This window comes from Rhinolophus sinicus, chromosome 5 (assembly GCF_057876585.1).
Source record: "Rhinolophus sinicus isolate RSI-liver-muscle chromosome 5, RSI-T2T, whole genome shotgun sequence".
Lineage (NCBI taxonomy): Eukaryota > Metazoa > Chordata > Mammalia > Chiroptera > Rhinolophidae > Rhinolophus > Rhinolophus sinicus.
The window spans coordinates 108,948,200-108,970,924 of NC_142505.1; the positions used below are offsets into that span (position 1 = coordinate 108,948,200).

Genomic DNA, 22,725 nt, shown 5'->3' on the forward strand with positions numbered 1-22,725 from the left:
AAGAGATAGAAATCATAAAGTACCTAACGGATAGCTGGAGGTGAAAGATACAATAACCAAAATGAAAAATTCACTAGATGGGCTCAACAGCACATTTGAGTTGGCAGAAGAAAGAATCAGCAAATTTAAAAACAGGTCAATTGAAAATTTCCAGTCTGAGGAGCAGAGATAAAAATGATCGAAGAAAATGAACAGATGTTCTGAGAGCCATGGGACACATCAGAGGTACAAGCTTATGCATAATGATTCCCAGGAGGACAGGACAGAGACAAAGGTGCTGAGAGCTGGGGGAATGCAGGGTCGGGGCTCAAAAGCACAGAAGGCTGCTTTTTCAGATTTAGTCGGTTTTCTTGAATGAATGTTTTTGTTTTCTATTTACTGTATGCCCTTATTGTATGCACTTCCAGAGATTCTGAATGATTGTTTTTGAATATTTTCACCAGTTAAATTGTTTTGCTGGAGAGAGGGACTGCTGAGTTTCCTCCTCCATCAAGAGGAACCCTAAAAGGCAGTGGGATCATGGACTCCTCCCACCCCACTTCCCAATAAAATCCGATTCCTCACCATGGTCTACCAAGGACCTGTTCTGTGCAACCCCTACTCACCTGTTCCATCTCACCTGGGACCACCTGCCCTCTACCACCTCTCTCCAGCCCCTTTATTCTTCCAATCTCTCTTTCCTGCCTTGAAGACTTTCCCTTTGCTTAGCATCTGCTCCCACCCCCACCTCCCATCTTTCAGGTCTTGGTTTGAATGGAACCCCTTGGGACCAAGGCCAACCAACCTCCCTGACTATCAGTCAGCAAAGTCTCCATCCAGCTGTCTTCTTGGTTTCCATTTTAGCACTTAATTTTTAAAATTATATGTATTTTCAAACACACCAAAAGCAGAGACAAAAGCACAAACGTCTCTGCACCCGTCAGCCAGCTTCAGTGGTGGTCAGCATTTTGCTGTTCTTCTTCCAGTCATGCTCCCTGACATCTGGTGGGAATGTTTGAGAAGTAAATTCCAGACACCATTTAATATGGCCATAATGCCGTTATTTCACCTCCCAAAATGAACGATTATTCCTCAATATCATCTAATACACCCTCGGGGATTCATTTCTCCTGAGGGTCAGGAAAATCTTTTTACAGTCGATCCCTTTGGACAACAGCTCCGCATTGTATGGGTTGAAAATCTCTTTTTAATCAAGAGTCTCCCTACTCCCTGCTTTTATGCCAGGTATTTGTTGAAGAGGCTAGGTCAGTTGTCCTGCGGGTGGCCCCACGTTCTGGGTTTGGCTAATTACTTTCCTGTGGTTTTATTTAACACGAAGATAAGAATGTTCCTCTTACAGGTAAGAAAGTCAATAATATCGTAATAACTATGTACGGTGACAGATGGTTACTAGATTTATTGTAGTGCTGACTCTGTAAGGTATATGAATGTTAAATCAGTATGTTGCACACTTGAGACTAATACAATATTGTATGTTGTATGTCAACTATAATTAAAAATAAAATTTAAAACAACAACAGAAAAAGAATGTTCCTCTTACCTCTTTTACTTAGAACTAGAGGAAATAGGTTTTGGCAGGACTTCATCTGTGATTCCCAGAGGTGAAGTCGATGAGTCAAAGGGCATATGCATTTAAAATTTTGACAAGTAGGTTATTCTGATTTACATTAATCGCTCTCCCTGCCCCCCATGGACGAGCATGCGGGTTCTCCACCTTCAGCCCCATCAGAACTGACTCCCAGATTATGGTATTTTTAACTTGTGGTAATTCTACTTCTGGCCACAAGAGGCCAGCAAGACCCAGCACATTGGACCCATGGGGACCCTTCAAGGCTGGATCCTGGGCTTCGGTTCCTCTCTTGAGGGTGCCGGGATCAGGGGTGTCCAGTAATCAGGAGGTGGGTACGTGGGGCAAATGGGCAAGGGAGGACGAGGGGCTGGGCCTGTGAGAGAAGGGCTGAATGTCAGAGCTGGTGGAGTATGATTACTCCAACTTTGTTCCTCTTTTGGTATTGTTGTATTTCAATTTTACAATTTTAGAGCTGGCTACCTTCATTTTAGAAATGAAAAACCTGAGGCCCAGTGAGAGAGTGTGAGTTGTCTGAGATAACACAACTGTCAGGCTGGACCAGCCCCAGGCCCTCACCTCCTGCTTCTCCATCCAAGTGCTTCCTGGGTTGGGAAAAATTAAGGATCAGTTGTTCCACAGTCGTAAATGTTGAGAAAATCACACTCTAGAAAAGCATTATCCAGCAGTACCCATCTAGATAAACTTTACATTTTGTGTTTCTTAAACGTATGAAACAAAACCAAAAGTTTTGAAACCTACTTACCATATCACACCAGTTTTTATAAATATTTTGAGCATGATATTTTTGTCTTTGCCCCACGTGAAATTTTAAATAAAAATCTGGAGGATTTTTCCAATGTGAAGAAGTCACCTTATCCTCTGGCAAGATGTTTGGTAGTCTTCTTATGACAAGTCAGGTTCCTACTGATACCACCTGCCTGCTTTTTTGTTTTCGTTTTTTAAATCTAAGCTCCCAAGTGGAGAACCTGGATTTGAACTTGGCTTCATCCTCTAAGAAAGTCTCTCTAGCTCCAATGTCCCCTTTGAGAACGAGACTGTTTTGATCTGAATGTTGTCTGTGGGCACTTGGTGAACGCAGACGTGATACCAGTCTCTCCAGCTCCAGGGTTTGGACAGCAACTCCTGAGCACGCAGTTCTGAAATAAGCGGTGTCTAGAAGACAAAAACCAAAGGACCCACGACCTGACCTCACACACCTCCTCACCCAGTTTACTTCCTGCTCTCTGCTGCTCTGGAAGTTCAGGGTTTGGATTCCCGGCTAAGTGAGGAGAGGAGCAGAGGTGAGAAGGGCCTTTTGTTTGGAGGAAGAGGTGGGAGGCTGGAAAGAGAGTCAAAGGGACCCAGGTAGAGCCGGCCAGGCATTTCAGAGCAGTAAGGTCCACATCAGCGGAAGCTCTGATCAGGAATGATGGGCGTCCCTCTAGACTGTCAGCCCTTCAGTGGATTCCTCGCCTTCCTGGGATCCCATTCCTGCAGCTGAACCACTGACTGATGGAAGGGGATATAAAGGCCCAATTCACTAACCCCTGGGGAACCTTTGAAGTGTCTCCCCAGCTTCAGAACTCCCCTTCAAGACTCATTGAGACCACTGTCAAGAGAGCCCTGGAGCCCAGCCTCTCCCTCTGCCTCTTCCTGCCTTCCCCTTCCCCCCTGCCCCTGCTGTGACCCCAAGAATAGCCCCTTAATAAATCTTCTCATGCTAATCTCATCTCACAGCCTGCTTCCTGGGAACCCAGCCAGTGACAAGCTCCTTCCTGGGAGCTGCTTCTCTCCTTCCTGGGAAGACCTGAAACTGGCTGGGGAGGGGGGTGGGGTGGGTCAAGCCTGGAAGAAGGAAGGAGCCTCCCATGGCTTCCCTGGCTGGGCAGCGACTGGACAAGGCCTGGTCCATCAGGCCAGGACCCAGCACACTGCAGGCTGAGCAAAGCATGAAGCTTTGGAGTCCGGCTCTTGGTGAGGACAGAGGGCAGTGGAGCCTGGTTGGACCACCTCCCCAGCAGTTATATATACACATATATAAAATAAAATCGGGACTACATAGGTCACAAAACCTGGAATATATATGTTATAAAATCTGAGATATATATGTATACATATAAACTATTTTTAACATGTACGTGTGTATATATACATACCCACACATATGTAGATAAGATATAGGTATAGATATAGATACTATTTGAAGGTGCAGGAGAGTGACAGGAGCAGACAGAAACGGGAGTGACTCTTGAAAGACTGACATTTGAAAGTTTGTGGCTCTGTGCATGAGGACATTCCCCAAATCCTATAGCATTTCTGGTTTGGAGTGTCAGAGGTTGAAGTGCTCAGCCACTTCAAAAGCTGACAAAAGATCCAGAAAGTTTTTTTGGTGGGGGGGTGATTTTGGAAGGGAAGGAGCCACAGAAGGGTTGAGCTGTAGAACCTGCATATGAAATCCACCTAAACCTTGGCTGTCCACTAAACTGAGTAGAGATTTCAACTACTGAGGAGGCAAAGTTTTGAGTCGAGTTAACTTCCTGCTAAAACAAAAAGTCAACTCTCTTCAGAGGAACATAACAAAATTCAGAATGTCTACAATGTAACATTTATAATATCCAGGATCCAATAAAAAAAAAAGTCACTAGGTTTGCAAAGAAATAGGAAAATGTGACCCATTACAAGAAAAAAAAAAAGTCAATAGAAATCAAACCAAAGTGACCCAGATGTTGCAATCAGCAGACAAGGACTTGAAAACAGTGATTGTAAATGTTCAAGAACTGAAAAAAGTGATTACTGAACAGAAAAGTGACTCAGCAGAGAAATGGAAACACAACAAAGAACCACACAGAAATTTTAGAACTGAAAAGTATAATAACTGGAATCAAGAAGAAATGGATTCGTTCATGTTTTAAGCCTCTATGGTTGGTTGTTCTGAGGGTGGTGGGCCAAGAACCTTTATTTATGCTTATGAAGCTGGAAGTGGTTGTGAGCTTGGGTTCTGAGGGCAGATGATCTGGGTTCAAAGCCCAGCTCCATGTTTATTAGCCATGTGTCCCTGAGTAAGTCAACCAGCCTCTCCAAGCCTTGGTTTCCTTACCTCTAACATTGGCTTTATAATATACTTCAGTGCCTCACTGGGAGCCTAGAAGGCCAATGTAACATGTGGCTAAGATTATCCCTAAAAATCCTTTCAATCACCCACAGAGTACAGCAACACACTCACCCTGTATTGTAATTCTCACCCCAACTAAGTATTGAGACCCACTTGGATAAACTCGAGGTTGAAAGCAAAAGGCCGCCTCAGTGTATATATCTGAGCTCTCAAATATGTTTGCATTCAAGATACCTGCCACACCCCTACTGGTGAGAAAGGGTGATGGAGGATTTACACATTGCTCACTCAGGCACACTGTGCAGCCCCACCCTCACCTCCAGGGTGGGTGCCTCAGTGGCTGAGCACTGGCCTCCAGACCCAGACTCCCTTGGTTTGACTCCTGACTTCTCTGTTTGCTGGTTGACTTGAGGTAAGCAATTTTAACCTCTTTAGTACCCTCAGTTTCCTCCTTTTGAACACCAGACAAACCACGTTTCACCCAAAACACCTCGGCAATACATCGGAATGAACTGCTGATACACGCAACAACTTGGCTGGACCTCACAGGCATTCTCCTGAACATCAGAGGATATCAAACCAAAGGCATTGTCTTGATTACAGACCGTCTGGTTCCATTTATAGGAAGTTCTAGAACAGGCAAAACCAATCAGTGGTTGCCTCTGGGAGTGGGGTGGGGACTGACTGGCACAGGGCATGAAGGAACTTTCTGGAGTTCTATATCTTGAAAGGGGTTTGGCTTACACACATGTAGGCATTTACCAAACATTAGCAAGTGTTTGCTTGAGATTTGTATGACTCACTCTTTGTAAATTTCCCCTCAAAAAAGGACCATAGACATATATTCAACCCTAGTTAATGACAAGCATGCTGAAGTGTCTATCAGGATGTCTGCAAGCTCCTTTGAAATGCATCAGAAGAAAAAAGATGCATTGAGGAATAGACACATGATGGGACAAGAGGTTAGCGGTACGTTCTGGGTGGTGGGTATATATGTTCACTGTACAATTCTCTGAACTTTTCTGCATCCTTGAAGAAGTTCAAAAACATGTTGGCAAAATTAATTGCCAGTAATTTGTGTTTCTTAGTAGTATGTAAAAGTGCACCTTATAGTGGATGCTAGCTTCACTTTGATGAATATGGCATTGTTGTGAAGAAGCTGGGGCTCAGCCAGAAACTGGGGCACCGCCCCAATGACTACCCTCCCCCCATTTCCTCTTGAAGACATGTGGGTTCTGCCTCACAGAATTTCTATTCTCTGTTCCCTCAGCTCAGCTGGGTCTCCCTGTCCCTGCCCTAAATGATAGCCCCTCTTCTATGAGTACCAATGTCACACCCTCCTGAGCTGTGGCGTGTACTCACTCACTCCCTTGATTACAACTATTTGCTTCTTCCATCGATGTCTAGACGATAGAGTCCAGACCCCCCCACTCAGGTCTCAGGAACCAGCAGACCTCAGTCACACCCTGCTGCTCCATGCCACTGAGCCTTTCCAGATGCTGTTCCCTCTGCCTGGAAGGCACTTTCTCACTGGGCTGCCTCCTGTCCTCTGGCTAACTTCTAGCCATCTTACAAGCTTCAGCTGAGAAGGCCTCCCTGTCTTCCTCCCATCCCGGTCCCCCAGGCAAAGTGGCTTCCCCTGCCTGCCCCCCGCAAGACCTGGCCTGCCCCTTGGTTGTTGCTTCACCAGGTATGGCCTCCCCCATCCACTTGTGTGCCCCAAGCAAGGAGGCTGAGACACTTAAAGATAAATTCTGGAAAAGAGCAGGGGCTTAGGAGTGAGGTCAGCCTGGGTTCGAGACTCCGCCCCAGCCCTTTCTACCTGTCACCAGCTGCCTCTCCAAGTCTCTGCTTGCTTGTCAGTTGGCCGAATGGGAATAATTTTTCTGGTTGTTGGAAGGATTCATGAGATGATGGATGTGAAGAGTCAGGCATGTGGCATTTACTCAAATTCGCTGAGTGAACGAAAAATGATCTGCAATTGTCTCGTATCCCTTCTGTCATACAGACCCTAAGCTCTAGGTGGCCAGGACTGTGCCTTCTAGGTCCCTTCCAGCTCCGAGACACTGCGAGGCACATAGTAGGTGCCCAGCTCATAGCAACTGATAGGAGGCTAAAGTCACCAAGAGAGAGAGGAGGAGGGGAATCAGGTCAGAGGGTGCAGTGGGGTCCCAGGGATAGACAGGCAGCGGAGGCTGGCCTCGTGGGGCGGAGGCTGGTGACGTGGTCAGGGTTCCAGGGAGGGGGAGAGAAGCCTGGGTGGTGGGGAGCACTAGATCTCACCTGCCTGCTTCCCATTCGGCCCCTCTGCAGAGCCGGGAACTCACTAAGGCTTACTCAGTGTCTGCTCAATAATGCAGGGGCTTCAGGGTTAGACAGACATAGGTGTGATTTCCAGTCCAGCAGTGTGGCTTTCCGGTCATGTTTCCTGGTCTGTAAGTTAAAAACAGCAACACCTACCATGTTATGGAGCAGATTCAAGGGGAAACCATGTTTCAGTAACAATGTCGGGCCTGAGACCACAGAGCTAGCAGGAGGCTGGCTTACACTAAAGGGAGAAATCTTCCAGGACCACTCACAGGGCAAGGGGTTCAGCGGTGAGCAGCGGTGGACTTCTAACCCGGAGGCAGACCTGTGCCCTGTGAAAGCCCCATAGGCGGGAGCCCCAGGCGCCCACTTCATCTCCTCCCATGCACACACAGTCCAACCCTGACTCCAGCCTCAGGAGTCAGGCCCTCGGTTGCCATAACAACTGGATCCCGGCAGTAAAAATAGTAAGTTATTTCTTATTCAACTTCTTAGGCGCTCTCGGAGAAAAAGAAAACCGATTTCTAGGCTTGTGTTTCCTTTCAGGGTCTCCTCTGGAGCCCTGCTGAGCCCACTGCCAGGGCCTGCTTGCAGGTCTATCACAGGCAGGGCCAGGAGCCTGGGGAGGCCCAGTCCCAAACCTGTGCCTCCCTCAGCCTCTGGGAAGCTGTGGTTCCCCATGGACGCCCTGGGAAGAGGGGGCCACTGTACGTCAGGCCTCTGGGGGCTTTCACCTTTGCAAAGCCAGCAGGGACCTTTTCGGGAATTGAGGTTGAGGGCTGAGCAGGAGGCATGGCTGGCACCTGGGCACAGGTATCTCCTGCTGCAGCGCTGACGCTGAGGCCTGAGGTAGGGTGGGAGGTCAGAGCAATGGCTACAGAGGTCAAGGTCAGGGAAGAAGCCATGAAACACAGGCCTTCCCTGCTTCAGTTTCACTTTGACCTGTGGAGGTCTGAGAAACCATTAGAACAGGAGTTGTGTGTGGGCCACGGGCTCAGAGCCCTGAAAGCTGGGCTCCAGGGCAGGTCCTGCCCCTCATTTTCCCTCCTCCGTACTAGGGGACATGACTCCCAGTAAGAAATACATTTTCCATCCTAACCAAGCACAAAAGGTACATAAACATCTGAAACAAAAGTTCCTGAATGTGACTGCATGATCTGCTGGTGCAGCGCCGTCCCACAGAACCTCCTGCGATGTTGGAAACAGTCCCATGCGATAGCCACTGGCCGTATGTGGTCATTGAGCACTTGAAATGTGGCTCATGGGACCGAGAAACTGCACTGCAAACTTAATTCCATTTTGCTTAACGTAGAAGGCGCATGAAGCTGGTGGCTGTTGAATTGCAAGTTGCAGCTCTACTAGGTCCAGATGGGCAATTTGAAACCCCTGGCTCGGAGCGATCCTTTCAGCTCAGCCCTTCAGCCCCTGCTCACCGACGGGCTTCTCGTCCTGCCAACCCTCTGGCCCACAACACTCTATCCCTTGGCCTTCCACTTATGCCAACCTCAACCTCAAGTTCACCTGGCCAAAGCCCAAGTCACATCTTCCCTCGCCTCCCAGCTGCTCCTCCTCTAGTCTCGTCCCACTCCCCCAAGTGGCACCAGTACCCACCTGGCAGGGCCAGGGGTCACCTAGCGTCTTCTGTGCTCTTCATCCTTCATTTCTAATCCACCAACAGGGGCTGGTGGGTTTTACCTGTAAACATCCCTGGATCCGTTCTCCGGTCTCCACCTCCATCCGGCCCTCCCCCGCCACACCCCCAGCCCTGCAGTGGTCTCTGATTGCATCTATCTGCAACCCCTCTGGTCCTCACCAATAACAGGTGTGTGTGCCCACAGGTGCCCAGCACTTGGCGAGCACAGATGAGTTAAATGGAGTCTCTTTGTCTTTCTCCATCTTGTTCCAGCATTTAGGGCAGAGGGTGTGAGTGGGATGATTTTCTGAATGTGCAGTAGGAGCTCAAATAAAGCGTTGTTATAAAAAGTGGCAGGGAGCTGGGGCTTGGGAACCCACCAGACGGGAGGGGAGAAGGGTGCGGTGCGTTCCTGGAAAGGAGGGGCCTACCCTTCCTTCCACGGTGAAGGCTGTTCTGCCTCTAGCAGCCCCCAACGGTGTCACCCCTTCCCGTAGGTGGCCTCCCACAGCCCAGAATCCCGGCCAAGGTCTCCTAAAGGAGAAAGCTGGATTTTGTAGAGGACACAGAGGGCGTGGGCAGGTACTGGGTACCCTGGAATCCTGCGACCAAATGCGTGTGCCTCTGTCTCGGGGTCCTGATGGTCTCTGGAGTGAGAGGGGGCGTTTCCCAGAGACTGCGGCCAGTCGGGGCGGATCTTTTGGGGCCGTCGCGCCTCAAAGGGACCAGGCAGGCGGCGATGGAGGTGGGGAAGCGCGAGGTACAAGTCCACTCGGGGGCCAGCCACGCAGGGGCCGAGGGCGGGTACGCAGGCAGTGCCCGCTCTCTTCCAGCTCAGGGCCAGCCGCCTTCTCGCTCTAAAACCTACGGGCGGAGGAGACACAGGAGAGAAAGAAGAGGGTAGATTCAGGAGACCTCCCCCCGCCCCCCGCCCGACCCGGGCGAGAGCAGGAGGGGTCCACCCCGCACAGGGAGGGCGCTGGGGCCTCGGGGACCAAGGCGATTGGCCCGGAGCCCCCAGCCCCGCCCCGCCACCATCTGCTCGGGATTTACGTCGGCGGCTCCAGGCGCCTGGGCTCCAGCTCCGGTTCGGGCCCCGCGCCCCCCGCCTACCTGCTGCGTTGGAGCCCGGTGCTCGTCTCCCCGAAGCCCCCGCGGGCGGCCAAGTTCCGGTTGTCTGAACGCCCGCTGGACGCCGATGGAACCGCCGCAATGTTCGCCCCCCGGCTACTCGATTTCCAGAAGACCAAGTACGCGAGGTGAGCAGGAGCGCGGAGGGCGTGGGGGGTGCGTGGGGCGCGCGGCCGCGGCTCTGTTTCTGCCCCCGCCGCCTAGAGCATTCCAGTGGATGAAGGGACCCCAAACCGCCGGCAGAAACCAGAAACCAGACACCACGGTCTTTGTCAGCGTCTCCGCTCTGGGCTTGCGTCCTGGACCCGAAGAGAGTGGGTTCCGGGCGCCCCTCTCTTAGCGGGGTGCCCTGAGTCGCTTCATTTGTCCGAACCTCAATTTCCAGGTCTGGAGTCGGGGATGAGAATTCCCACCCTTGTGGTCCCCGCGATGATGATCCCTGGAAAGCACTTTGCACGGCGCCTGGAGCAGAGCAGTCGCTCAATGTCTGATCTGGAGCTTTCGTTAATGATAATAGGCGTTGGCCCGTCCCCACTCCCCCCACCCCCCAGCGCGCACTGCCCGTCCCCCCACCACCCTTTACCATCCCTGATCTCCTTCATAGCACGCGGAGGAGTGGGTAGGTGCTCTGTTCAGGTGGGGAAACTGAGGCTTAGGGTCCAGGAAGAACTGCCTGTGCATGTTGGCCTTTTCACAGTGTGAGGTCTGCGATCCCCTGAGTCTCACTTTCTTCTCCTAAAATGGTGATGACAGATACTCCCATGGAGTTGCTGAGCGGGAAGCCAAACTCCTGTTGCTTTGTTTCCTAATTAAAGGGAGACAGGGGTAAGGGGGTAACAATTACTAAGTTCCTCTAAGAATCTGAGGGGTGGGCTTGCTTGAAAGCTGGCGTGAAAACCCTTTCCTGACGTTGCACCTCAGTCCTGGGGTGCAGCCTGGGCCTCTCCTCCTGCCAGGCAGGGAGGGGGCACCAGGCCTGCCCTGCCCCCCTCACCTCTTACCCTCCCCCTCAAGGCTCTTCTCCCGGGAGAGTGGCAGGTGGTGAGTTTGAGCCCGTCGGTGTCACCTTTGATATCCACATCCATGTGGCTCATTGTTGAGGGTCCCTGGTGCCCCGAAGTTTCTACAAGTCCTGATCACACTGGACACAGCTGACCCCAGAGGCCCTGACTGAGTGTGGCCTGGCATGAGGGCACTGAGGCGGGAGGCAGGACTGGCCCTTCCCTCTCAGGCCCCCTCTCCATTCCGGCAGCGGGGGTCGGGGCATTCTGAGTGTCTTTTTCCTAAAGTTGGGGAGTCCCATGAGGAAAGGGGACACTGGGGGAAGGATGTGAGGATGAGTTTTTGCAGATTTTCTGTTGGTCTGAAGGGGGTGGGGGCTAGCTGCACAAATCCGTGGGGTCTTCTAAGGTGTGGTCACTTGGGCTTTCCAAGTTCTCAAGGGTCGTGTGTGCTGTTTTGAAATGTGAGTTTTTGGAGTGTTCACCCAAAGGGAAGAGAGAAGCCACGGGCTTATTGCTACAGGTAAGACAGGCAGGGAAGGATCTAAGGAGCCTCTACCAGGAGCCTTTGCCTGCCCACACCAGCTGTGTGATCTTGGGTAGGTGTCTCAATGTCTCTGGACCTCAGCTAGTTGATCTGTAAAGACAGGAGGGTTGATCTAAGTGACCTCTAGATGTGGACACTGGTGCTGCCCCCTCTGTAACTGGAATAGGGCTCTCTCCAGCTGGGCTGGGGGCTGTACCATGAGCTCCTTTATTCAAGCTCCTTCTGTGAGTGGGGAGACCAGTGAGAAAATGGAACGCCTTGATGAGAACTACTCCCATCCCCCTCTTTATTGTGGGGCCCGTAAAACCATGCAGATCACAAATTAGGTCCTTGATAAAGGCTTTGTGATTTAGTGAATTTAATAGTATAACCCAGTTCTGTATTTTAACTAGATGGACTAAAGATTTAAAAGTGAAATTAAAAAAACTTGAAAACTTTTAGAACATAATAAAAGAATATATTTTGGACTCTATGGTAGGTAAAGATTACTGAAGGCACACAAAATATAAACCATAAAAGAAACGATGGATAAACTAGACTACATTAAAATTAAGAATTTCCATCCATCAAAAAATGCCATGAAGAAAGTAGAAGAAAAGTCACAGAGTTAAAGGACGTATTTGCAACACATTTAGCCAGTGAGTAATTAATATTCAGAATATATAAAGAAAAAGACAAATAACTCAATAGAAAATGCAAAAAGACAGTCATTTTGCAGAAGAAAGAACACAAATGAGCAGTAAACATGCTTTCATTGGTATCAAGGAAATGCAAAATAAGGGCACAGTGGGATACCATTCTCATATTCACTATATGAGAAGTATAACAATATTATTATAAGTACTTTGGAAAACAGCAGTTATGTAAACTTGGACACGTGCACATCCTAAGATATGGCTAGTCTCTTCTGGGCGGCTACCCTAGAGAAACTGCACAGGTGTGCAAGGGGAAACAGACAAGGATCTTCTTGAGCTTTGCTCAAGGCAGGCAAGAGCTGGAGACACCCAAGATGTCCGTTATTGCTAGAATGGTGTGTATACACACGACGGAGTAGTATCCCACAATGAAAATGGCCTCCCGTTGCAGACAACCATATGGATACATCTCATAGATGTGTTGAGTGATAGCAAAACATAAAAGAAAGTATGACTCCAATAATGTAACACTCAAAAACGGACAAACCAACTGTATTGTTTAGGAATGCAGGGGAAGGTACGTAAAAAGGTTATTGCAAAATCAGGTTACTGGTTACCTCTGAGGGAGGGAGGGAAGAAGATTGGGAAGGATACATAGGGTGCTTCTGGGACCTGGAAATGTTCTAATTCTTGACTTGGGAGGAAAAACAAGCTGAATTCTATGTGCCCTAGAAGATAGCACAGTCTCACCTTCCCTGGGTGAGACCTACTCGTGTGGCCACACCTCCCTGAAAGGGAGGTTGGGAAGTGTAGTCCAGCCATCTGTGTCCACTAGCTATTGGCATCTGAGTAGGTACCAGTCCAAATCTGTTGAATGAGTACGGGCTGTGTGACTTTGGACAAGTGAGTTAACTTCTAAAGACATTGGTCCCTTCTCTTGCTTAATACAATGTTACTTTAGACAAGGATCATTATAAAACATTATGGTTATAAATGCAGCCCGTGTTCCTTGGAGAACATTTTTTAAATCATGGGAAATAGGTATAAAAATGCAAGAAACAGTCACCACCCTCTTGAAATCACCACTGTTAAATGTGTTGGTCTGTTTTCTTCCTGTCTTTTTCCTATACTCTGTAGGTAGCTCTTTATCCTAATTTAAAAAAACCCTGACCTGCTGTAATCCTGTTTCCCTTGTCTTTCATAATTATTTGCAACGTCAGTTTAATGTGCACCTAATATTCTATCTCATCATTGCACCCTGCTTTATTTTACTATTTCCCACTTTGGGACACTTACTTAGGCTATTTCCCAGATTCCACTTCTGTAACTAACACTGCAGGGACATCAAGACACCAGCATTCAGGGAATTCTCTGTGTGGACACATACCTGATCCTTTGTTGGTTCTGGGCATTGGCCAAGTCCCATGGGTCAAAGGTCCGTGTACCTCTCACTGACTGCCCAGTTTACAAAGACCAGGTCAAAGGGCTCCCACTGGGAATGGCCCCCATAGTGCCGTCTTGCCATGGTGCTTGGAGTTGCTCTTCAGGCCACAAAAAGGTTGGGTCCCAGCTCATTCCACGTGGGCGGCAGGCATCCTCGGGAAGTGTCAGTAGCTTGGAGCTTGTGCTTTGATTCTGCCCTCCTCTTTGTTGTGTTCTCTTGGGTGAGTGATGTATTCACCAAGCCGTTTTCCTCCCTGTAAACGAGGCTAATATGGGGGTAGTAATGCACAGACGGCCCTGGTAGTCCTTCTTTCAATTTACGTCCTGTCCTACTACCCGCTGTTCCTGCAACGCCACTCAGAACCAGCCCTACTCTAGCCAGGACTCTGAAATTCTGAAGGTTACATGTTCCGTAAATATTTTTTATTCTTAAAGTGGTTAAGATACTGTGTGTGAGGCATCTAACACAGGTATACAGTTGGCGCTGCAAAGTGGTGGCTGTTAATGTCACAGTTATTGTGATTTATAGTCTGTCTCTTTCCAGAGAGGACTCGAGCAGTCTGTAAAAAGTTAGTTTCTTAAGATGCGTGGGGCTGTCGGAGAAATCCTTCCATCTTGCCAAGGCTTTCTCTGACTTCAGTAGGTCTGTGTGGATGAAGAAGGGATGGTGGGGAGGTGGGGTTCACGGGTGCTTCTGCCTGGCTGGCCTCCTGTGGGCCAGGCCGGCACAGGGCTTCATGGAGTTGGGGGAGATGACCCCAAACCACGCATCAGGCTTTGTGCGAAGCACTTTCCATGCATCATCTCATCTAATCCTTGGCAGGCTGGTGAGTACGGACAGTTATCCCTACTGGGTTTGCTCAAGGCTGTAGAGCAAATGCTGGGATTCACACCTAGGGTTGTCTGGACTCTGCTTTTCTGCCTCCCGCACAACCGTGGGAATAATAATAATCACAGTTACCTACAGGTGCAACCTAAGTGTCTCCCAAACCAGATCTCATGCCATTCTCTGCTCCCCACCGGTCGTGGTGATTAGCATTCTGAGCCATCCCTGCTGCCCACGCCTCGCAGGGACTGGCAGGGCTCTCAGAACGTGCCATCTGCACCTCAGCATCCTTCATCCAATCACTGGTACGCCCACCCCAAACATTTGTGGGGCCAGAGCAAGTGTCCCAGCCGAAGCCCACATACCACATGTCTGAATATTTAAAGTTAAAAGTCAGGCTAATAAGCTTTCAACAAAATGGGCTCTGTCCTGCTTCTCGACAAATATACTTCTACGGTGACATAACTGAACATGGTAAAATGGCGGCATCATAGAATTCAAGACTGGCAGGTATCAAAGATGGCTGAGTTTAGTTGTTTTTTTACATGTGTCTTGGCACTTGTTGCTGTGACAGCAATGCTTGGATGAGTGATAAAATACGGACATAAGTTATTAATTATTATGTATATCATACAGTTTATTTTTTTGACTTCATTGCAGTGAATCATTAATTATGTTACTTATACTCAAGAGTTTTCACCTAAATTTGGGTTCTGTTAACACTAATAATCTAAAGCTGTATTGTCCAGGACTGCAGCACTAGCCACCTGTGGCTATTTAAATTTAAATTCATTAAAATAAAATAAAATGAAAAAGCTTGTCCCCCGGTCACACTAGCCACATTTCCAGTGCGCAGTAGCCACATACGGCTGGGGGCGACCGCATTGGACAACATAGATATATAACATTTCCATAATTGCAGAAAATTCTCTTAAAGAGCTGTAGTCTAAAGGATGAAAATGAACAATGTAATTTAAAAAAACCCCACAAATGTAAATTAAAGCAAATGTAAAAAAATTGGAAAAAATAAAATTATTTGTATTTTAAAATGCCCAAAATTTTCTATTAAATTTAAAAGGCAAAATACGAATTAAGATGAGTAAGTATAAAATTTAAAGTCAAGAAGTATTTAAGTAAAACCAAATGGTTTTATTTTTATTTGATTTTTTTTTTGCAAATGTGATTGAATCTTATTTTATGAAAACGAAAGCGCTGGCTGACTTCTAGCGTTTAAAGTCCACCTAGATGCCAACGGAAAGAATAGGAATCATGTCTTATGCAAGGTTGGTCTAGCCCTGCACAAATGCAAGTTCAGGAGCGGTATGAAGTTGCTGACCTTGCAGCGTCCCTCAGCTACACCGCAGAGTGTGTGATGGCTTAGGTCACAGGACGTATGAGTGTGGACAGGCCTCACCCTGGCTAAGGGAAGTCACTCCTTAAACAGCAGAGCACCTGCCCCCCTTACAGAATTTAGACTTTAGTGCGTTTAGGGCTCCGTGGGGCCTGGAGCTGGAGGCTCTGCCCGTGTGGGTTGCCGTTGGCATGCCTCAGTGACTCGGTGCTTATCCCATTCTCGCTTTCGCCATCTAACTTCCCCTTTGTCTCTGTTGCTTTTCTCTGCCTCCTTCTTGCGGCCGCCTCATAGTTTCTGCTTTATCAGAACCTCAGTTCCTTCATCTCTGTGGCTTGCCATCTCCATCCTGTTCCACTGTATTTTAATGGCCCCAGTGGCTTGTCCCTCCACAAACCTGGGGGCAGTGGGGAGAACAGGTGTGTCTTCTCTGCATTACCTGGAAGTGGACGGCGCATAACAGATACTTTAGGACTGGGAAGTAGAGTTGCATCGAGTGTGGCTTCTGCTGTCAGACCACCTGGGTTGGCCTCAGCCCCCACGCATTGGCTGTGTGATCTCGGGCATGTTACATGGCCTCTCTGGGCCTTGGTTTCCTCTCCTGGAAAATGGGAAATAATAGTAGTACTAACCTCCCTGGGTTGATTGAATCTCTGAGCCTCAGTTTCCTACTCTGTAAAATGGACGGAATAAAATGGACAGAATAAGAATTGTGTAGAGGATCCAAGTGCTTCGCCCACATCCTGGCATGGTGAGTGCTCCAATAGTGCACTGTCTGTCCCGGCCCCTGTGGGGGCACCTTGAGCTAGTTACCTAGCTTCCCTGGGCACTGGGTCCTTCCCTTCATTGCTGCATGAGGGATGGACCAGGTTCATGCACTTACCAGAGTGTGGGATGTGTCCCTTTGGCCCACAGGGGGCCTGGTGGTCACAGAATGGACAGTGAAGAACTCTGAATGAAGCAGAGTCATTGCAGACCCACTGTCCTTAGGATCATAGCAAGTGAAGGACTTATCTTGGGGCTAAGTCCTTGTGCCCTCAGGTCCTGCTTATCAGGAAACGTCCTGCAGCTCTGTCATGTGGGCAGATCTCACCAATCAATTGGCAGGAGCACTGGAAGTCCAGAGGGGCTTGGAGGATTCTGTGGCTCTGATTTTAATAATTACTGCTTTGGTTGAAGTCATTAGTTGGGACTCAGGCAGGAGAGGGAGAGGAGAGAGGTGGGGGCTGTGGCCAGTGTGCTGTCTGATCACCGTGAGGATAACCAAGCAAACATCCATTCCCTCACCATGGACCCTTGGCTGCTCCAGATTTAAATCCATATTCCATTCGTTCATTAATTCAGTCAGTAATGGCCCCGGGCCTGTGATGTGTCCTAGGTGCTGGGAGTACAGTGCCCAAGACAAATTTCCTGCCCTCAGGGAGCTTGCATCCTAGTGTGAGAAACAGTCAACAAATGGATAATTATATGATAGGACTTCAGCTGCTGATACGGCCAGGTGAGGGCGTGAGGTGAAGGATTAGGCGAAATGGGGGAAATGATGCTTTCCTTCTAGGATTGTTTGGAGGATGATGTGAGGAAATGCATGTACACTGGCATCCAGTGGGTGCCAATTAAGTGATGGGCTGATCCAGTGCAGGATGGGACACTTGTGGCTGGGCATCCGCGATGCCCTGGGGAGCTGTCCTTTCAGCACCAGGCAGGTCTCAGCTTGTTGCTCTCCTTGACTGCAAACCTGAGCTGACAGATATGCAGGAGAAACAGGACATGAGATTTATACAGAAGCCCCACTTCAGCAGCAGAGCAGAAACGCACCTAGAGATTCATCCAGACACAGTCTACCCTTCCAGGTTTGTCCCAAGTCCCTGGAGTTGAGCAGGGGCGAGCACGGCGGTTCCTGTATCTTTGCTCACCATTCCCCAGCCAGACCAAAAGCCGTTTGGAGCAGTGGTGGGCTGGGGGCTGTTCAAAGCCTCTGTGTCCCCCGAGGGGCCAGCAAGATCGGCATGTGGTAGGCACGCCAGACTTGTCTGCTGGGTGGGCAACCACAGTTGGTTAGTTGGTTCATTCAAAACCTTTGCGGAGAGCCAGGGGCTGCAGTGCCAAAATGAATCATAGGCCGAGCCTGCTCATTCCCCTCCAGCAGCTCAAAGTTTAGGGGAGAACTCAGTTTGTTAATAGCTGAGCCATGGGAACCAATGCATAACTGAGATATCGATAAATATGCTGGAAACGTGGGTATGGTTTCTGCTTGTGTGCCTGGGTGAGGAGGGGTTGAGTGAGGGTGCATTGGGGACTCTCAGTTACAAGCCTCAACTTGACCTAGCTTAAAGCAAAAAGAAAGACAGGGAGGGAGAGGACAGGGAGAGGGAGAGGCAAGAAAGAAGGGTGAGAAGAGGAGAGAGAGAGGAGGAGGAGGAGAGGAAAGAAAAGAAGCAGGACGAGGACAAGGAAAGGAAAAAACAATATTGCTGGTGTTCAGACATGAACAGCCTGCGGGTTCAGGTACAGCTGGCTCCAGGGTCTCAAAGAGGACCAGGGCTCTCTCTCTCCATCTGGACTGCGCACAGCCCTTGTGGATGGGGTTCCCATGCGGGATCATCACAGTCCTGGAATTACATGCCCATCCTTGGACCTGTGAGCAGTGTCACAGGAAAGACAGCCAGGTCCATCACCACCCCTCCTTTGGAGCTTGGGTTTTGGGAATCAGGCAGCTTGGGCTGGGGGTGGGGTGCAGCTTCGCCTGTACCTAATGGAGTGAGAGGAGGAAAGGGGTGGCCAAAAGTGAAAGTGGATGCTGTTATAAGATTGAGTGGGGGATAGATGCTGGGCAGGCAAAAACCACTGGTACCCACCAAGGACAGGAGAAGCCATGGAGAGGTTAGGCATTTGGATGGGTCCTTCAGGATGAACAGGAGTTCTTCAGGGAGGCTGGTGAGTGTGGGAGAGGGAAGGGCAGAGTGTGGGTGAGGGCTTGGAGGGGGAAGTGCGGGATGCCTAGGAAAGAGTTGGTTAGGCTGGGGCTCAGACTGGGGGTAAGGAGGATGCTGGCTCTGGTCCCTTTGTAATCTCTGGGTACAAAGATTGTGGAAGTGGGGCCCCACCCCAGGGTTTCTGGTTCAGAAGGTCTGGGTTCCTGTGAACCTTCTTAACTGTTAGCTTCCGGTGAGGCTGGGAGGATGGGGTGGCTCCTGCTTTAGAGATGTGGACCCTCATTATCACAGTGAGAAGAGGTGCCCCAGGGAGCCCCAGGGAGGGTGCCGGGCTGAGTTAGTACTACCAGGTGCACACCTCCAGGGGGCGCCTTTCACATGGAGCGCCACGTGCAACATGGTTGGAGGCTGTGTTCTCTCCTGCAGACCATGCCCGCATTCCTCAGACCTGGCACCCCGTCCAGCCTCTGCTCTTCCCACCCCTTGCTCAGTTTCCCCTTCCTGTTCCTGGCTCTGTCTCCCCTGGGATTTTGATCACACAGCCATTCCAAGGTGGCACCAGCCCAAGGACTGTTTTTCCTCCCACTCTGTTTCCCAAAGACTGAGCCAAGACGCTGTCTGCCTTCCAGGAGCCGTGAATTCATGAATGGACACCAAGAGTACCCTGGGGCCAAGCTGGAGATGGGGGAGGCTCTGAGCGCTGGGGCCAGCTCTGTCCGGGCTGTCCTTGCCTCTGTGACACAGACACTAGACCCCCTTTGTCTGCACAACTCTCTTTAGCCCTCTGTCCTGGGGATACAGGGCTGCTGTCACTGCCAGGCACCAGCGGCTGCAGCAGCCTTCCTGGGCCTGGGCTCATCTAGGATAGGCAGCCTGCTTCTCTCTGGGGGCTCCAGATCCTGGCCAGGCCCAAGCCAGAGGAGAGGGAGAAATTGCAGAAGCTCTGAGGCTGGGCCTGGCTGCTCCAGGCTGAAGGAGGGAGTGGGAGGGGAGAGCAGCTGGGGTGCACTGAGCCCAGGCCCAGAGGGAGGCCCAGGGGGTGAGGACAGGGATAGACAGGTGGGGTCAGCAAGGCTGGGCCCTGCCTGGGGCAGAAGTGCTGCAGCGGCTGTCTGTAGGGACCCCAGGGCAGTGCTTTAGAAAACACACCTTTACAGACCCCACCCAGACCTAGGCTGGCAGGAGCCTGGGCCTGCTCCGTCTTTAACCTTTTGCTCCTGTGTAACGTCCAGGAGAGAGTGCCTTTCTGTTATAGCTCTCAAACTCAACACACTTGATGAACCAGAACCCTGATCAAGACACTTGGTGTTGCCAGTTCCTAGAAACCCCTGCATGTTTCCTCCAGTCTCTGCCTCCGCTCCCAGGATAGCCACGCTCCTGGCTGGATAACCCATTTCTCAGGAGTCTGTTGACTCCAGAAATTTGGAAGTGTTTAAAAGGCTGGACTGTTCCTTACTTGTTATGTGCAGTCTGAACGACTTAATAAATGCTCCAAGATGATGGATTGTTTGCTTATTTACCAGGCATTACCTGTGGCACACCTGGCTCTGCATTTGTATCAGGAAGATGAAGACGAATGAGGGCCAGTTACCTGGTTTGCAGTCTAGGGGTGGAGGTGGACCCAGAACACCCAAGGACATATCGTGTGTTGTGTGACAGGGGTTACATAGGCTGTGGTGGGAGTCCAAGAGAGGGAACGCTCTCTGCTGAGGAGCACTCCGGGGGAGAAAAGAGGGATGAGATTCCAGCCAGGCCACAGCTGTGCCGTGGCCTAGAGGTGAGAGGAGGCACTTTATGATCCAGTCTGCATGGGGGTGTGAGGGGAGGGAGCAAGGAAGCCTTTCAGAGGAGGGACCTTTTGACCTGGGCTTTGAAGGCTGAATAGGAGTTCTTCAGCTGGAGAAGAGGGAAAAGGGACTTTTAAGCAGGAGAAGAGATGTGTGGAAGGCCCAAAGGCATGATGTCTGTGGGCCTTGGGGAGAGTTTTCCTGGGGTGAGGACAAGTTGCGTCGTCTGAATCGGGTTGGAAGCCGAAGAGGCAGGTCCCCTGGAACACAGGATTGCGTAGCCCGTGCAAAGCTGCAGGGTATTTTTGTTCTTGGCCTCGGCACAGGCACTTGTGCTCTGGGTCTCCCAGGGCTTTGCCTTGGCCTGCGAGACGTGGGATTCTTGGTGTGGACTTTCCAAGGTGGAGGGACTGACTGAGTCAGGGTTCAGGGGGACTAGGATTATGGGCAACTTGTGGTCAGGTCTATGCTGACCGTTGGCCAATGAGGTGGTGATTTCAGGAGCTGGGATAGAGCTCTGTCTCTTCCTTTGCCTCCAGATCCACAACCAGTTCTCCATCCTGGAGCGGATGCCCCGATACACTCGTTATACTATGGTGTAAAAGACTGATGGCAGGGCTTTTCCCGTCAGAACCACGGACAGGGCTGAAGGGGAAGTGGGAACCGTGGGAAGTCTAAACCAGGAGTCAGACGGTCTGGGTTCCAATCTTCGCTGCATCCCTTCCTGGTTTGTGGCTTCACTTCTCTGAACCCCTGTATACAATGACATTCATCGTCTCGGCCCTGCTCACGTTGCAGCGTCGTCGTGAGAGTCTGAGAGGAGGCGGGCAGCGAAAGCTTCTGGGTAACTCTTAAACTGGGGAAGCTTCCTCTTGCCGGCCCAGTGCCCATGGCAGACATTGCAAATTCATCACCGTATTCATTCCCCGACAGGCCTAGATTCACTCACAGGATCCTTTGCAACACAGCACTCCAGGCAGCCTCTACCACCCGATCGAACTGGCATGTGAGTTGAATCCTGTTTGCTGCCCCTGCTGAGCCTGGTGTCCATTTTGGGGTCCTGGGGTCCTGTGGCAAATAATATCCTATTGTCTGGATGGACTATGTTTAGTCAATTCATCCATCTGCTTCCCACGTGATTCTTAATGTGCAACCAAGATTGAGAACCACAGGCCTAACCTCCTGTAGCCTCATCTTCACATTGGAATAATAATATCTACATTGCAAGACTGTTTGGCCTTAAAATGGGACGCTCTATGTGAAGTACCTGGGTGGGTTAAGCACCAGTAAGAACACGGTACCTGGGTTCTTTGGGGGAGCACTCCGGGGATCGGTGAAAAGAGTGCCCATCCTTTAAGTGCTGCTGTGTGTCACGCACCCCACTGTGGACTTACACAGAAGGAAGCTGCAGCTCAGAGATGTTAAGCAATTTCTTGTAGGTCACACAGCAGGTAACTGACCATGTAGGGATTTTTCCACCCAGTTGTGCCTTGCTCCAAAGCCCCTGCTTTGGGGGTTCACCCTCCTGTCCTTGTCTCCGTGCCACCATCTGGCTCCGGGTCCCAGCTAAGTTTGGGAGCCCTCTGCACGGAGTTGCCCTCCTGCCCCCATCAAATGCTGTGGCCACATGGTCATCTAATAAGCAGAGGCTGGCCATAGAATTGGGATTCTGTTCTCCAGAGAGGAGGCGGAGAGGCCTGTTGGCCCGCTGTTAACCAGCAACGGCCTGCTAGAAATGGCAGCACTTTTAGGAGAAATTTCCCACAGTCTTGAAGGCTGCCTATCTGACTGACAGCTCTGTTTTAGAACATTTTAAATTTCATCTATGCATTTCAGCTGTTAAAAATGACTCCATTGTCCCTCTGCTGGGGACTGGATAAACAGGTCGTTCTATGTCCTCACAATGGGATATTCTGACAATATACAGCACAGATGAACCTCACATGCAGTGTGCCGAGTGAAAGAAGCCAGAGGGCCGCACAGAAAAAAAGAAAAAGAAAGAAAAAAAGATAGAAAGAAAGAGGATGGAAGGCTTGAGAATAATTGCCAAGATTGGTAATGTCACATTTAGGAAGGTCTATTTTCTTCTTGTATAAAACAAGTTTGTCTTCGATACGTTTTGAATAGAAAATAAGAAAATCCCTGTGTGGCATTGAAAGCAGTTTCTTTTCACCTAAGAATGCACTTGGACTTCATACAATAAGTTCTCTTCAGACTTTAGAAAAAGGCTTAGGAGTGCTGTGTGACTCCATTTACTATGTGACATTCTGGAAAAGGCAGAACCATAGGGAAGGAGAACAGCGTGGCTGTGGTGATGGTTACACAACTCTCTCCATTTGCAAAACTCATAAAACTGTAGCAAAAAAGGAATTTTACTATATGTAAATTAAAAGGAAAATGAAAACATAATTAATTCACTGTCCTCTTAAAATGCCTGCATAGAGGTTTG

The 22,725-nt window shown here is 49.7% G+C and overlaps 2 protein-coding genes across 7 annotated transcripts in view; one reads left to right on the forward strand and one right to left on the reverse strand.

Moving 5' to 3' along the window:
* Window positions 1-1,345: 1,345 nt before the first annotated feature.
* Window positions 1,346-10,545, reverse strand: LOC148758307 (uncharacterized). Its single transcript, XM_088798790.1, has 2 exons — window positions 9,736-10,545; window positions 1,346-9,486 (listed from the first exon to the last, which is right to left on the reverse strand). The coding sequence occupies exons 1-2, from the start codon at window positions 10,337-10,339 to the stop codon at window positions 9,104-9,106; spliced, it is 987 nt and encodes a 328-aa protein (XP_088654916.1). The 5' UTR covers window positions 10,340-10,545; the 3' UTR covers window positions 1,346-9,103.
* Window positions 9,746-22,725, forward strand: part of MMD2 (monocyte to macrophage differentiation associated 2) — a 28,648-nt gene continuing 15,668 nt past the window's right edge. For 3 of the 6 annotated variants that reach the window (XR_012489926.2, XM_019753657.3, XM_088798791.1), the window contains exon 1: window positions 9,746-9,881. Coding sequence is in view for 1 of the 6 variants with exons in the window: in XM_019753658.3 (XP_019609217.1) it covers window positions 9,835-9,881 (47 nt within the window). In the remaining 5 variants the exon portion in view is untranslated. The remainder of the gene's footprint in view (window positions 9,882-22,725) is intronic. The other 3 variants (XR_012489927.2, XM_019753658.3, XM_019753656.3) reach the window with 2 other exon arrangements.

What these genes read in the sequence shown, in the direction of transcription:
- LOC148758307 (XM_088798790.1), bottom strand. Translation starts at nt 10,339, where the DNA reads ATGGTAAAGGGTGGTGGGGGGACGGGCAGTGCGCGCTGGGGGGTGGGG. An exon ending in ACCGGGCTCCAACGCAGCAG is followed by an intron (nt 9,487 to 9,735) that starts GTAGGCGGGGGG and finishes CTCCGCCCGTAG; the next exon opens with GTTTTAGAGCGAGAAGGCGG.